We start from the raw sequence: 16,164 nt of genomic DNA, 5'->3' as shown, positions 1-16,164 counted from the left end.
GCGCGTCCTCTCTCCTGCCCCTTAATTTTCCGCGCGGTTTAGAGGAGAGAAAAATAATGCCCCTCTCCGGACGGATAACAAAGCGAAGTAACAGCTGGATGAAGAAACGCGGACGCTTTTAAGCTCGGATGGGCGAAAGTTGTTAGGAGGGGGCGAGGGATATTTATAGGGGATGAAAAGCTCGGATGGATTGTTTATACTTCTTTTCAGGGGATAATCGAGGGATGAAGAGATGATTATCGGGACCGAGGTTTACGGTTGTTTGGCTGGTTGGTTTCGAGGACGTGTGCAATGCGTCGAGCTTTGTGCGGGAGTTAGAATTTTAATGGAAAAATTTTAATTAAGGTGGTGTAATCTTCATAGCGCGAATTTTTTTTCGAGAATTCTTCGGATAATTTTTCACGCCGGATGAGTTATTCGCGTAATATGTAAACCCTTGATGATGAAAAATCACGAGATAAAAAGCCCACAACGTTTATTATTCGACCCGCGGAGATGAGGCTAATTTTGATAAATAACCCATACATAAAGCCGTTAATAATTCACCCGCGCGCTAGCTTGCGCATATAACAATGGCACATTACATTCATCGTTTAACACGCGGTCGGTTAAAACAAACGAGTCCGCAGCCCTTCATTTTTTTCCTCTCTCTCTCTCTCTCACCCTCGTCCGCTCAAAGTTAAAGCCGTATCCTTGAAAGCGAAGTCGGGAGAAAAAGCAGGTCAGAAGAAAGGGGGAGAAAGTTGAGACAGAACGGGTGAGTTTGTAAATTAGCGAGTTCGGCTTGTTTGGCGAGAGAGAGAAAGCCGCCGAGGGCGATAAATCTTGGCCGATAATAGCGAAGAAGAAGTAGCTATAGTCGAGGGTGTATACACGGACGGCTGCAATTTGTTGCGCGTCGAGCAAACACCTGATACGGCCCGGTTTTCTTCTGCGTCTTTTGTTCATTCGAGACGCGCGCCTCCGTTGAGTAAATCAAGCACGTGGAACGTTTCGGTCGCATCGAAAATCCTCTCGCGAAACTGCAGCTCTGGTGAATATAGTTTCGGAGCGACGTATTCGTCTGTACAAACAGCAGCGGCGAATCTATAATAACTCGAAGCGCCGATGGCGATCGATGAAATTCCATTCAGCCCGCATGTACCATTGTTCCCGTTGCTGATAATTAAAAAACTTGCAAATACCGCAGTGTCGTCGTGAAAGACAGTGGGAGTATCCGAATTTTTCCGTCGACGCCTTGTATAGAAACTTTTTGAGGTCCATTCGATGATTAAAAAATAATCGAACAAACTCACCTCAATTTTTTCTTCCCAACGGAGTATCATCCCAGTATAACAAAGCCGGTGCAAATAAGCCTCATTCCGGCAAAACAAACGTTTCCCCGCGACAAACGTCGAAAGTATAATTGCCATCAGGCGAGCTTGCAAGCCTAGAAGCACAGCTACGCACAAACACGTCAGCGGCTCTGTGCAAACGGGACACACACGCACACACACACAGGAGAACTCGTCGCAACGGGACTACTCATCGAGAGCTATTATGCGAACTTGAGCTTGTATATACATTTATACGAACGTAGGCTGAATCTCTTGGATAAATTATCATCGTTTTGCCATGGCTCGGCTGATTTACGGTCGGCGTATCGTCGGGAGAACTTTCCAGAGATAACGGCTGCGAGTTTTCCTCCGTGTGCGTGGATGAAAAAGCGGGCGAGTTGAAAGGCGAGATTTTGTACGTGGATAAATAAACCGAACGGCTGCGTGTCTTTTGTGGCTGTAGTTTCTATAGGCATAACCAGAAAACCACTTCTCCGGATCATTACGCTATGTATTCGGCTGAGAGCCGAATCAATCAGGTATTTTTAGCTCGAAGCCGCGCACCGCAGCTCATCAGTCGGGAGTGTGCATTAATTTCCCGATAGCCCGAGATAGTTTCCAAACCCCTGAAAATAATCCATCTCGTTCCATTGACCAAAAAGCTCGCCCTGGTGAATAGAGAAAGCCAAGCCGCCCCGTTATCGTCGCATCTCTCTACTGCACACATACACCTGTTGTTTCGGTACAGCAAAGCTCGCCGAAAAAAAGATCGTGAGATATATACATACGGTAGTCCGTCGTTCGCTGCTATTGTACGGTGTAGATAAGCTCAGAAGCGATTTTAAATTGCCGTTTATTAGCCGCGGGCTGGACATCGATTTTAATGCGTTAGCGCGCTAATGCCGATCTTATCGATATGGGTTAAGTGTAGTATGTGTGAGTGTGTGTAGTTATACTGCAGCCGGGAGCGATGTCGGTCGGGGAATTTATTTAACGGCCGTGTGCAGGTACAGCGTATGTTGAGATTTTTATCGGGCTTTTGTTGTAATTTAATTAAAAAGTTATATGTCGCGCCTTGTGTGCTGTGCCTTTGGTAACACAGGGGTTATAGGTTTTCTGAACGGTATGCGGGAGCTGGAAAATTGCATGGAAATTCGTAATCTTTCCTGGCGGCGACGAGTGAAGCTCGTTTTATTAATAAATTTTCGCGTTTAACTGACGGATAATCTCTTTTTAATACTTTAAAATATATATGTGTGTGTGTGTGTGTGTGGGTGTGTATTTTTGATTAAAAAATGAACTCGAGTCCGAACGTAAAAAATAGAAACGCTGTCCCCTAAAATTTGACCCAAACTTATAAAACTCAGCCCACACACACAAACACGGCGCACAGTAAAACCTCTCCGGGAAATTGCCTGGCGAAAGAAGACTCGGTTACGCGCCATAAAAACCGCAAAAAGCATAGCGGAGCACCGGCTATAGCCGCGTACACGTCGGAATTTTTCCCGCGAAAACTTTTAATCGATTCGCTCCCGAACGATATCGCCTGTCCCTATAAAAATCCTCTCTCTCTCTCTCTCTCTCTCTCTCTCTCTCTCTCTCTCTCTCTCTCTTTTCACACACAAAGCAAAAATCTCTATCCGGGCCGATACAATACGGCTTACGGAGGCAAAAATTGCTCGCTAAAAACTTTGAATCCAATTTCATTGCTACGACGACGTCTCTTTCCTATTGTTCTCTCTCCTTATCTTCCTTTTGGTGAGAGGTAAGGAGCGGCAAACTTTTCGAATTACTATTCCGCATTTGCGATGCGACTCGTCCCCGTAGCTGCTGTATAGCAGAATTTATGCTTGAATATTTCTCGCGCACACGAGAAGCCAGAGATGTATAGGCGACGCGGTGAGGGCTTCGATGCATAACTTTCAGTTCGGCTACTGACAGTAGGGGAGTTAAAGTGGCAAATTTTGTAAATCCGAGTTTTATTAGTGTGAATGGATAATTTTTCTCTTTTTGTCTCTGTAGTATCGATACGGAAGCTTCATTCGCGCTCCGTCTTCATGAAGCTACTTTGCACATATGTGGCAGCATTCAATTCCGAGCGAAATAGTAGAGAGCTTCGCATTCAGGAAGCTTTCAATGACTAATTGATTATTTATCATCGATCAAGCGCAGAGCCGACTTCAATGCGAAGGTTTCGAACAAACGGAAAAAGCTCACCGAAAATAAACAGACTTTCCAATAACATAAAGAGCCGCATGCGCGCGTGGGATAAAAATTCGCGTTTGATCCGTGCCAAAATATGTCCGCCTCGGTAATTTGGCATCGAGGGAATGCCAGCCCATATAGCTCCGAGGTACAACTCCTTCGGTGTATTTTTTTTTCTCTCTCTCTCTCTCTCTCTCTCTCTCTCTTTGCATCAGCTCGCACGAGCTTTGACTGGCAGAAAATAGAGTGAATTATGAGCCCGGCTAATGAAAATGTGGAAAATCTTTTTCATCCAGAGCTCTGGAAATTCACAGTCGAAGGAATCGGCTTGTATTACGCGGTAATTTAAGGGAGGTAAAGATCGAGGAGCTTTTTTTAGATCTAGATGTGAGCTTTACGAGTTTTCTCTCGGATTGAAATGTAGGATTTAACGAACGAAGAAAAGTGTTTGTTAATAACAGCGTAATCGCTAGCGACACAGCGAAATTCAATTCCGCATAGATACGCAAAAAGCGGAGGCAAAAAGATATCGCCGCTTCCTTTTCCGAACGCATTATTCTCAGCGTTCTCTCGCGATGGACTGATTGAAAAATCGAACTCCGTGTATAAGTATAGCCTTTTTCCCGCGTTTTTCCACGCGTGACCTGAAAGGGCTCTAATGCGTTTCTCGGACTTCTGAAGCTTTCGACAAATCTGCCATTTCCGCGCGTTATTCAGCTGCGCGGAAAAAAGCGTATAACTCGATTCTCGCATCGGTGAAAAAAATTATCGTAAAAATTACGTATAGACGCGCTGACGCGAGACGAAAGAGAAGGTGATGAGACCACTTCATCCCGGATCTAATTAACTCGAAGCTCTCCCTCTCCTGCGGTCAGTTGAATACCGGCCCGCTCTTAAGCTTATCAAATAGACTGTCTAATTAATGACGAATTATAAAAAGCGCCATCGCGCTACTACGCGGTAATTTATCCAAATCTAGTTGGAAAGAACGACTGGGCAGCTGAGCAGCGTGTAATTGTACCCCTCTCGAAAAAAATGTTCTTCTCTGCTTAAATTCATTCGAACGATAAAAAAAATCATACACACAGGGCTTGCTTGTTACTCGCTGATTCGGTAAATATGTTCTGCACAGGCACAAATTGCATAATAAGCAATGAACGTGAGCTCGCGCGGCGGCCCCCTGTATAATAGAGACGATTTAGCGTCGTTACTAGCTATATGCGCGCATATACGGGTATAACGGTTAATTAAATTCCTTTACCGTCCGGCCGATATTATCAACGATCACTATCGGAATACGTAATTACAAGCTTCGGCAAGGGGATTTCGCTTTCCTCGTTGAAAAAAAAGCACATGCACACACAGGCTGGATTAACAAAGTAGGTCTACGATTCACGTTTCGCCGACGACGAGTTGAACGAAATATTTTTAGAGAATAGCACGGCGTAGGATTTCAGCGACGAGTGTAATTTCAAAAGAAGAATATCCAAGGGACGTATAAGGGCTACTTGACAGCGAGAAATGCTAGAAGGGCCGAGAGAGAACGCGTAATTAGCGATCCAGCGCGTCCGAGCAATTCGTGTCGTGCGCTCCGAGAGATTCGACGCTTGCCGGAGTCGTAAACAAAAGGCCCGGAACTCGAAAGGGCTGTTATCGGCGAACTACTTTACACTGCTATACCTCGTCCTTAGAATTAACGACTGCGAGCTTGCGATCGGAGCCGAGTAGTTCGATTTCTTGTAGATCACGCGTTAAAACAAAAACAAATACACATCCCTCCGTCGCCTTTAGAATATTCTACTTTCTGTAAAGCGTCTTCTCGCGCAAGTGGTGCAGGCCCGCGTGTAGTCGGCGCGCATTTTATTGACTACCTGTACAGTTTTATGACGGATATTAGTGTCCCCCGACCTTTTATTATAGCTTTATACTTATTTTACGAGACAGCTTGACAAGCACGCGATCGAGTTCCTCGCGGACATTTCGCATCGATATACGGTAGAGAAAAAGATTTCTCTCGATTCGAATTAATATCGACCGGAACGAGGAGGAAAAGTAATCGCTCTCGCGTACGCAGCTGACCCAAATGTAGCAAATTCGGACAAGCCTAAAACGTATGTACACACTGTGTCTGAACCGATGGGTCGAAAAATTAACGGGGTATCCCGTTTAGAAGGCCGCTAAGAGGAAGCCTCTATTATTCGTGCTAAATCGCTCAGACCCGCTGAGTTAGAACGGTGTATGATTAACGTTTCCACCTAATGCATATCGCGGAATTTTAAAATACGGAACGTTGATTAATCCGCCGTCTATATACTCTTTTATTTATCCATGTATATAACTCGAATAGAAAAATCTCGATAATAGAGTACAGTCCATCAAATCGCAAGTTACCACTATCACCATCGAAGCCCCTATAATCGCATCGTAATAATATACACGCAATATGCACGTCTCATTCGAAAAGCGATCAAACTCGATAACGACGTGCTACACTCGTCTCTAGAGTGCACGTGCACCACAAGGAAAATTCAATAGCAAATTAGCGCCTTCGGGATTGGGCTCCTTGGGTAATAAGGCCAAATAGCAGTATAGCCATCACATGCAGCGACGAGAGGCTCCTACATTCGACGGGTCGGATTAGCCTAAGTGACGCGGCGAAACGTCCGGATGTATCAAGCTGTCTAAAAGACACGGGAAGCTTGATTGAGAGACGTCTCTCTCTCTCTCTCTCTCTCTCTCTCTCTCTCTCTCTCTCTCTCGGCTCAGGTGCGAGGCTTAATTAAGATGACCGACTGATTTCATTTCTCTGCCGACGTTGAGTGCGTATACATCCGCGAGCTTTCATTCGAATGAGCTGAAAAAAGCTTCCAAAAATAGACACGCGCTCTTTTGTTGATCGTTGCTCGAATGGAAGGGGTATTTATGCGAATATGGAAAAAAACATAGAACTTCCATTCAGAAGCAGTCGAGGTATTATCCTGGAAGAGAGAAAGCTTCGCGAAATCCTCGGCATTGTTTACACTGCATTACATCTCGCTCTGACCATATCGAGCTGAAATACAGGCTAATGCGCTGCATATTTCAAATTATAATGCGCAGCATGATCAAAGAGTCGGGGAAATCCGAAACTTCGTTATAAGAATCCTCTGGCGCGCGTAAAGTGGAGAAAATGTCAGGGGACGTAACGCGAATTACATAATTAATGTAAACCAGTTGCCAGCTCTAGAACCGGGTCAAACGTCAAGCGTGTAAACAAGCTGTAACGTAATTCGAACGCAAATCTCGGCTGCGCGATCGTCGCAATTAAAAGCAAAGTCGAAAGAAGAAAGCTCGCACGTCCCTCTGAAGTAAGAAGAAGAAGAACAGAAGCAATCCGTCGAGGTCCTGCGGAGCTTTTTAACATCTTCGTTCCGCCCGACTGGCTCGGCTCGTTCGCTCGGAAGACTTGTCGCGCGGAAAACACGAGTCTCTGGCGCTCGAAAATCCGCTTTGTTGGCGACAAAGGCAAGAAGGCGGTTGCTGGCGAAATAAGAGATGAGGGAAAGTGAAATGGAGATGCACACACAGTGGACAGCTTCAAAGAAAACTGGAAGGACGCGCGCGTGAAAAGCAAGACCCAAAGGGTTCGAATTGGATTTATTCCGCGGTGAGGGCTGAAACATTTATTTTGCGGGGGAGAGAGCCGTTGATGGGCTTGAATTATCCATGGCGTTTATACGAATTTTTAATTGCGACGATCGACGAGCTTCGCTAAATATCGCGAACACGCGATTTCATCCAACGTCATGCCGGGAATGGAAACGTATTCCCGAAGCCCTTTCGCCACAAGCTTGCACTATGTATCGTAAATCTAACGCCGGAAAAATTCGAAGCACGGCCGGCCTGCTCTTTCTCGCCAGAAGTGATCGATCTCAGTTGCCAAAGGCAGCCCTTAAATTTTCATTCCCCAGTCGAGCCGCACTCGCGAAAAAGAGCCTGCAGTGTGTGCCAGTTCATTCTTCATAATTCCCGGGCGCTTTCCTCCTCGAAATACCAAGAAACGTCGAGGTTGCAACCAAGTGTGAGCCCTAGCGACAGTGACGTCTTGGAATAAGACCGCAGTGCGGAATGGATAAAAACGACCAATAAAATGTCAAAACATATACCTAAAAACAAATCCCCGTCGCACAATTTTCCGGCCCAAAATTTCGCCATCAAAAAGCTTCCCTCATCGGTACAGTACAAACGAGTGAGAGCGAAAAATCGCCGGGAGGCGTGGCGTCGTTTAGAAGTAGTAATAGATCTTGTCGTGGGCCGTCAGCGCGAGTTTGCCACTTCGGACTTGGCTTTGTGAAAAATGATACGCGGCGGCGCAAACGGAGAAATGCACTTTTCCCTTTTAGTGACCTCGTAAAAGATGAGTCGCGGATTATACGCCTGCGCGTGTATGTGTTATACGCGAAGCGACCCCCTTTTTACGTCTTCCTCCTCTTCTGCGTCGTCGCGCCTCTTTCTCAACTTTCTTCTTATTTTTTTTTTTAATGGGATTTTATGGCTGATTATTAACTACAGCGAGGAGTTCTTTGTTTTTCTCGCTTTTAATAGGGGAAGAGAGAGGGGCAATTACGAGTCGTCGGCTTTTGTTGGGGGACGGAAGTGTAAACGGGCTTTTAATGGAATTAACGAACGCGTTTGCGCTGCCGAGTTGTGTATGCGTGTTTGCGTTTCAGAGCTTTAAATGCGAGTCGTTTACACCGATACAATACACTCCGCTTGTTTACGATCTAATTTTAAATTTATTCGCGCAAGTCAGTTATACATAAAGGTTCTCTCGCGTTAAATAGTAGAATAAATTCAAGGCATATACGCGAATTCGCATATTGAATTCGTCGTGCGAGAAGTTTTCACGATTGACATATTTCCAGTACAAGAGAGCATGTCACACACGCGCGAGCGAAATATCGCGCGGAGGCTCGAATTTTTTTGATCACACGGCCGATTTGTCATTTTCTCACGGCGCGTGAAGCGCGAAACTTTTAGCGATGTGCCTTCGCTGTTCTCGTATAATGAAATCTCTTAATAAATCACGCGCGATATTTTATCTCGACCGTCGTCGTCGGCCCGATTTATGCGGAATAACGTTAATTTCGTCGCAGGAATATTTTCGTCCTTTATTAAAAATTTAATCAACACTAGCAGCGATGACGTGTGTAACAGAGAGCGGTTATATTGATTCATCAATCATTTTCCATTCACCGTTATATCGAGACGCGCGCGTGTACGCCATTATCCGAACAATGTGTGCAAAATTAATTTACTTTCGTGTTTGTCGCAAATAAACCAATTTTGCGGCTGCACCGGAGCAACAGAGTCTCTTGTCAGGGTCGCGACGATCCATAGTTTGCTTTCGCTGCGCAGTTAATTCAATGCGCAAATTATCAGCTGATACAGCGATAACGAATTGTTGACACTGCGCGTGTATTAGAATTGTAAAACTAATTCGAAAAAAAGTCCGCCTCGGCTGTTCCGATTATACCGGACAAAACCGAATTTTCTCTTGTATCAATCATACCTCGTGCAGTAAAGTCAGCTCCTCTCAATTCTTTCTCCCAAAGATCGATCGTCCATAAAACCGTCGGAAAAATTCAACTCCCACTTGTTCTCTTTCTCGCGAATAACATCGACATCGTGCTCAATTAAATTCCTACAACAGACTTCATTTCCCACTTGCCAACACGTCCGATGACACACAATAGTTATACAATTTTTAGGCAACGTGTATCGACAGGCGCGTTTCCAGCAAGTGTCCTGTAAGCGTAATTTCATCGGTTAACAGAAGTAATATCAATAGGACAGAGACTGTATACGATAATCGTCGCGCTGTGTGTACATCGAAGAGATACCAGCAGCCAATCGAGACGACCATGTTCTGCCCCCCTACGATATATTGATCTAATAAGCGTCATATACACTGTTGTGGAATCGCATACAACACGAACCGATCGATCACGCGTCGGTCCTTTTTACGCCCCTGGAGAATCTGAGAAAGCCGGATGCATTTTTCATTAGGTTTTTGTGTGTATGTGTGAGCGATGCGCTAAAAAGCGAGATCTGATGCGCGTGAATCGCGTAAGTCGCGAATATTAATGGAGGAGGCCGGATTCCGGCGCGTCATGTTCGAGCTAGACAGTCGGAGAATTAAAGATGGAACGCCGATGATGACTTGGAAAGCTCGCATGGGGGTGTGGGTATTCAGGGGGGTTTGAAAAAGAGTCACTTGTGTATCTATAGGGGGCAACACCTTTAGCAATGAATCGCGTTTATTTTTCAGGCCAAGTGTCAACGTCTAATTCGACATGCATTTTTTATCAAAATGATTCGTAGGGGTCCGTCTTCAAACTGCTTTATCGATCGCGTACAAAGTTATAAGCATAATCATCAAGGATGCAAATGAACTGCCTCATTGCATTAAATAACTATCAGTCGGTAAAACAGTTTCAAAGACAATGAGGGAGCCCCCCTATAAATTTCATTTCAAAAAGTCTATTCAAACTGCGCTTATACTTTTCAGCTCGGTCGAAATTAACATAATCCCTGCGGGAAAGAAAGCGTTGGCAATAAATTTCGCCTTCTCCCTGTGTGTTTCAGGTCGTCTGGACGCTGAAAAAGATGCAAGCGAGGCCCAGCTAATGTGGGGAGCGTGTCAGGCTTTAGTCAGAGCCGTTAAGGCAGCGCCACCAGGAACTTCGCCGGAGAAGGCCGTGAGGCCATTGGATCCGGAAATTAAGGCCATTGTCAAGGCAGCGCGTAAGTGCATTGTCTCCTTCCTTCTCTCTCTCTCTTTTTTTTTGTCCCGCCGCAGACTTTTACTCCATTTGAACAATTTCCTACCTTCCACCCCCCTAGAGATAATTAATCCGCGGCTTGGCCGTTCAATTTGTCCCCGCGTTATTTTTCGGAAAATTCTCATTCCGCGAATTTAAATCGCACTCGATCACGGAGAAGTAAACTCACGAGGGCAATCAACGAGGAGACCTGAGGCATAAAACTAAGAGCAACGCGTTTTCGCTTCCACGCACTTTCTCTTGGCTCGTAAAAGCGCCAGGGCACCTTAAACGCTCTTTTTTTCTTCCTCTCTTTCTCCCGCGCGAAACAAAAGCGCGTCTAATCGGCCCGCTAAAGAGATAATGCTCGGGAGCGCGCGTCGAAACGCGCCGGAAATTTACGAGCTCGCGGCCGTAATAAAGAGCGAAGGTGAAAACGAGTGCGACGCGAGATTACGCCGAGAGTTTTTTGATTAACGGCCCGTGGATTGAAACTATATAATATACTCTCGAGAATTTTATCGCGCAGATGATGATGATTTTTGCTGGGTATAGCTGTATTAGCGGATTATATATAGGTAGATGTATCGTAACCCAATAACACAGCCGTGAGAGTTAAGCTCCTCGAGTCCAAGTCTGTAACTCCAAGAGAGAGATGGAAGCCCAGGAGGTTTGAAAATTTATTTCGGGATTTCAGCCAAAGATGACGTCTTCGTGAACGCCACGATCAAGGGAATCCCCGAGGAGGCAGTCAAGCGTGGCGTGTATCCCGAGGACGCTTTGAGAGAGAGGTTCCTCAAGGTATGTGTTAACTTGTTTAAGGCTATTAGTGACTCGCTCTTCCTCAGTCTGGCCACTGATTTCCGGAGGTTTGAAATTAATACACCGCGAATTTTCGATTCGATCGGCGGAAATCATTGATTTTGAATTAATTTGATTGAAAGCCGCGCCGCGGATTACGGATTATACGGATAAATTATTCGGTCCCGACGATATGTAAATCAAAACAGAGCGAAATTTCCGTAATATCGAATTTCGTCCTTCCATTATGCTACAAAAGCAAAAAAAAAGTGGATTCAAGTCTTGCAATTGAATCAAATAAAACTCTGTTTATAACGCGTGGGTCGCCGAAACCCCCGCGAAGTCGTATACGCGGAGGGAAAGAGTAAAATAAACCAGTGAGAGATACCAAGGGAAAAATTTAATAAAAACGTAACCGTCTGTGACGCAGGTGGAGCAAATGGCGAGGAAGCTGGCTCTGGTGCCGGAGGAGGGCGCCTCGTTGCCGATCTACCTCCTGAGCTATCTCCAGAGCTTCCTTTTGGTCAAAGCTGTCAGCCCCATACCTAAACGTGAACTGGACGACGAGCCCATCGACGTCGACTCTCTCAACACTTACGAGGTCCTTCAGAGAGCCAGGTATGCGTATAATCTCATTTTTTTTCTAAGTACAGGACGTACCAGCTTCGATCGAACTGGATCTACGTACTGGCTCCTCGAGACAGATATCATTCAGAGCGTGCGAGCACGTGTACACAGGGAACATCGCATCTCCTCCCACACACTTTAGCGCCGGACAAGACAAACATCGAGACTTTGCCAAGGAGGCGTCTGCAGCGGCCCATTAGCGTCCTAATGGCACAAATACAATTTCGCATGTGTCTCGGCGAAACACGAGCTGATGATGCTTGACCCTTTTGCCGAGCTGGATGGATGCGTGTATATTGTTTCATCGACGTGAAACGGAGCCCCCTCGATGGCCGAAGATTGTTTTCACTTGTGTATTGTATAGTTAGAGAACATTTGTTTCACGTCGCGCAAAAAGCAGCCGCGCCGGCTAATCAAATGATTCGCTTGCTTTAGAGGAAAACGCTTTGACCTAAGCTTTATTAGTTTTTCCGAGAGAGATAGCCTTCTCGCTGAATTAAGCCATTTCCGACGCGGCCCGGTGTATAGGAAATTGCGTGCGACGTAGTGGCTTTAGCGGTTTGCGAATAATTCGGGAATTTCGTTTTGGGATAAAATGGAATTATAATCAGTGTATACGGCTTTGAAATGGATCGATCGCCAAATATATATAGTGTGCAAGCATTTACCATGTACAGTCGGTACGTATACGAGAAAATGCCAAGACGTCTGCATTTTCCGTGCGACGGGGCGAATTCATCCTTGGGAATCTCGACCGCGTTCTTCTCTCTTTTTCTATCTTCTGTTGCGTTGTTTCGTTCTGGCCTCGCTTTGTGCATGTACTCTTTTCTCTCGTTTGGGCACGTATACATACACATTTTAAGCTCGCCCGGAATGACGAGGTCCTTACGCTCGTGGCCTTCCGCGGAGTTGACGTCTCGCTGGGCACATTGAAAGGATAGTTGGACAAGATTTGCTTTTTTTCTATCTCCGGTTTTTTCTACGAAGCTTTTCGGGGTAGATATCGATGGAATGCATGAAAGGCGGTTTTTTAAGTAATGAGGATTTTATTATGGTTTGTTCGGTAGTTTTTACGGTATTAGGACACAATTAGTTAATGGAGAATGAAAATAACCCTTAGAGTGTATCACAGAGATAAACTTTTCGAGTGGGATAAGATGTGCTTCGAACCAAGACTAATTGAGAGAAGCCACTTCAGCGAGCTGTAATAACCATAAACACGGTCTGGCGATACGCCGAGAATAAATTTTTCAAAAAGCAAACGAAGCCACTAAGAACAATTCAAGCATGTATCCAAAGCAGTCCCTTGGAAGCGCAGTCGAATAAAAGTAATTAAATTCCGCAAGAGCAGCGAAGCACATAAACCGCAGTGACGGCAGCAAATAGTCAAAAAGCACGTGCGCGCAAGTCTCTCTCTCTCTCTCTCTCTCTCTCTCTCTCTCTCTCTCTCTCTCTCTCTATCTCCTATTGTATCGCGCAGAGGAATCGTCTCTCGAGGAGTTAACTGTTTTCGCTTTTCTGGCCCATCAGGCTGATTTATGGTTACGTGACAGAGACGATATCGCGCGGCTGCAGAGAGAGGAGAAAAGGTCTCTTTTAGGTCATTTCTCATTCTCACGAATGAAGCTCGAGAGTTTCTTCCTCTTATTTCCCCTCCCCGAAACTGCAGTCATCCGATGCGAAGCTCCTCGACCGGAAATATATGAATAGGAGGCGGCGGTTTGTCTTATTGACGTATGAAGATAGAGGGAGAGAGAGTAATCCAGGTGATTTTTTTTTTATTTTTCAGGTATTGGCTGGACCGCGGTGACTTCAAGATGACTCTGAAATACATGAATCTGCTGAAAGGTGCACCTCGTAGTATCGCACGCGACTGGATGAACGAGGCGCGGATACTCCTCGAGACGCAGCAGGCTATAGAGTCGCTTGTTGCCTATGCCGGAGCTAACAGCCTTGTGTTCATGGGTGGTGGCGAAAAGGTCGGTTTTGTACACATTTGCAATCAGAAATTTCTATTATAGAGCACTAAATTTTTGATTTGCTTGACGAGGTTGTATTTTGGAAAACGGATTTCAGTTTATTAACAAGCGAATTGATTTTCACACACGTGCGTCAATAACGTTGAAGTATTGAAAAGCTTTCGCGCGAAAATGGAAAACGATGTTTTTTAAACGTACATCACTCTATCCTTTATTTCGGATTTAAAACATCCCCCATTGTAATCCTAAAAATCATACACCTGAGTATAATGGATTTCTTTAAAATTTTATTTAACAAAGCGTGTTACAAATGCGCTTCGCTTTCGTTTATTTTTTTAACGAATAGCTATCGTGGTTACAACGTTGCCACGTGTTATGCGTTTTTTACAACGGTATGATTCACATTTATTACCGATAAACTGAATAGCGCGTAATCAACGAATTATTTATTCGGGCCGATAATGTATACACTGCTATTATTTTAATAAAGCAGAACAACACGTGACATAAATAGACGTTACTTTCAGTCAACTTTATTTATTTCTAAAATCCGCCGGTATATCCTTAGACAAAATCAAAAGCCCATTAGAAATAGCCATACATCCTCACGACGCATCGTCCATTAAAAGCTTTCTCTCTCTCTCTCTCGTACAGCGCGCGTGTACGGTATAATTTACTCGCGACGAAAAACGAATGTCGCGCGAGAAAGCGTTTTAAATGAATTCTCCCTTCTCCTATCGCGCGGAAAAAAGCAGCTTCGAAGAAAGCCGCGTCGTTATGCTCGCGCGCACATAAATTGCCGTAAACTAAACGCGAAAAAAAAGAAAACCAGCGACAGTGTTTGATTTACGCCCTCAATTTCTGCATATGGACCCTAACGAAAACCCAACCGAAGTCATAGAGAGAGAGAGAGAGAGAGAGAGAGAGAGAGAGAGAGAGAGAGAGAGAGAGAGAGAGAGAGAGAGAGAGAGAGCGGGAGAAGCACGAGCAACGTTCCAATTTGTATTGTCTGTGTGTTGCAGAAAGAGCCGGAGAAAAAGTAGCGCAGCTCGAGGGACGTCCGCATTTGGGAGTAGAGAGAAAGAGAGAGAGGAACAGCGACAGGAGCAGCAGCAGCAGCAGCAGCAGCAGCAGCAGTAGCAGCTCGAGGGAGAGAAAGAGAGCAAGAGCCGGCAACCAGTCAGCCTTAATTGTACAGTCACCGTCTCTTTTTAGTAAATTATCTCCGGAGGGAGAGGAGAGAAAAAGGACACACACACAGCAAGACCAGCAATATTTTTATCCTGCGACGATGATGTATCCACGCGAACACTTACACACACACCCAAGTCGATCTCGCACCTATATATGTAATTTATTTTCCTCTCGACGATGATTTTTATGGTTACTTTTTTTTTAATCAATAAATTCTACACCTGTTATACGATGATTGTTGTGTCGATGACGCCGCGCAGGTTTTTCTAGTTTTACTCGAGGTTTCACGAGGGGAGCGAAGCGTCAGAGGGTCCTGAGGACTATTACACGGCTTTGCACGCTTCGTGAAACTCGAACGCGACGATGACGAGTTTCTCTGCCTCCTCCCGCTTAGGAATACGTGTTTATTTTTAAAGTGAAAAGGTTCGACCGTTTACCGACTATTATTTGTAGAGTATATATATATTGAAAAATTCAAGTTGGATATACATAGCTGCCAATTGTGTAAATTTACTCGTCCGAAAATGGCGATGTGAAAATGAGTTTCAAATGAACGCAAAAAAAATTCATCACACCCCTATATATCTGAGTTTATTCTTTCAATATTTCCAATCTTGGCTCCGTTTCCCAGCAATCCAACGAGTATGTTTTTGTATGATCTTTTGTTATTTCTTTTTCTTTTTCGATTGCAAATCCGAGTCACTTGAAAAGAGACCTTGTTATTATTATGTAAAGAATAATTTATTAATAAAATTTTTTTCTCTCAAACATCCGCAATATCGACAAAGTTTGTTCCCCTAGATTGTATAATTCCATAGGATTTTTCCGTAAGAGCCATGTGACACTAATTAATTTAAAAACACAGAGAGGAATTTTTTCCACCGCCTCCACTATCACACGCACGCACACACAGAAGCGCAAGCTCGTCAAAGTCCCGTTCTCGTTAACCTCGTCGCGACTCCTCTTGTCCATACTATTTAGTTGACCTTTTTCTTCTCTCCCCTTTCTATCCATCCTAAGCTTTTTTTCTTCTTTCTCCTCTCGAACTTTGGCCGAGTATAGCGTTAATGAGAATCGCATATATAACGGCTCGATATCGCGTGTATCGCAGTAGCTACGTCCGGCAGTATAGGTATATAAGTGATCGACACTCGTGGCGTGTTGGCTTTTCTCCTCCCGAACTTTTTCTTTCTCTCTCGTGTACGCCTGGTGCAAACTTCATTTTTCACGTAGAGAAGG

At 44.8% G+C, this 16,164-nt stretch overlaps 1 protein-coding gene across 5 annotated transcripts in view; it reads left to right on the top strand.

Annotated features, from left to right (window-relative positions):
• The window catches only part of LOC100123668 (MICOS complex subunit Mic60), a 29,841-nt gene extending 14,148 nt beyond the window's left edge, over positions 1 to 15,693 (top strand). For all 5 annotated transcript variants that reach the window (XM_008209025.3, XM_016985563.3, XM_008209024.3 and 2 more), the window contains 5 exons: positions 10,149 to 10,307; positions 11,022 to 11,125; positions 11,556 to 11,743; positions 13,542 to 13,731; positions 14,754 to 15,693. In XM_008209025.3, coding sequence (XP_008207247.1) covers positions 10,149 to 10,307; positions 11,022 to 11,125; positions 11,556 to 11,743; positions 13,542 to 13,731; positions 14,754 to 14,774 — 662 coding nt within the window. In that variant the 3' untranslated portion in view covers positions 14,775 to 15,693. The remainder of the gene's footprint in view (positions 1 to 10,148; positions 10,308 to 11,021; positions 11,126 to 11,555; positions 11,744 to 13,541; positions 13,732 to 14,753) is intronic.
• Positions 15,694 to 16,164: the final 471 nt, after the last annotated feature.

The sequence above is a fragment of the Nasonia vitripennis genome, chromosome 5 (assembly GCF_009193385.2).
Source record: "Nasonia vitripennis strain AsymCx chromosome 5, Nvit_psr_1.1, whole genome shotgun sequence".
Lineage (NCBI taxonomy): Eukaryota > Metazoa > Arthropoda > Insecta > Hymenoptera > Pteromalidae > Nasonia > Nasonia vitripennis.
Note: the sequence above shows the minus strand (reverse complement) of the source record. Positions and strands in the feature narration are given on the sequence as shown.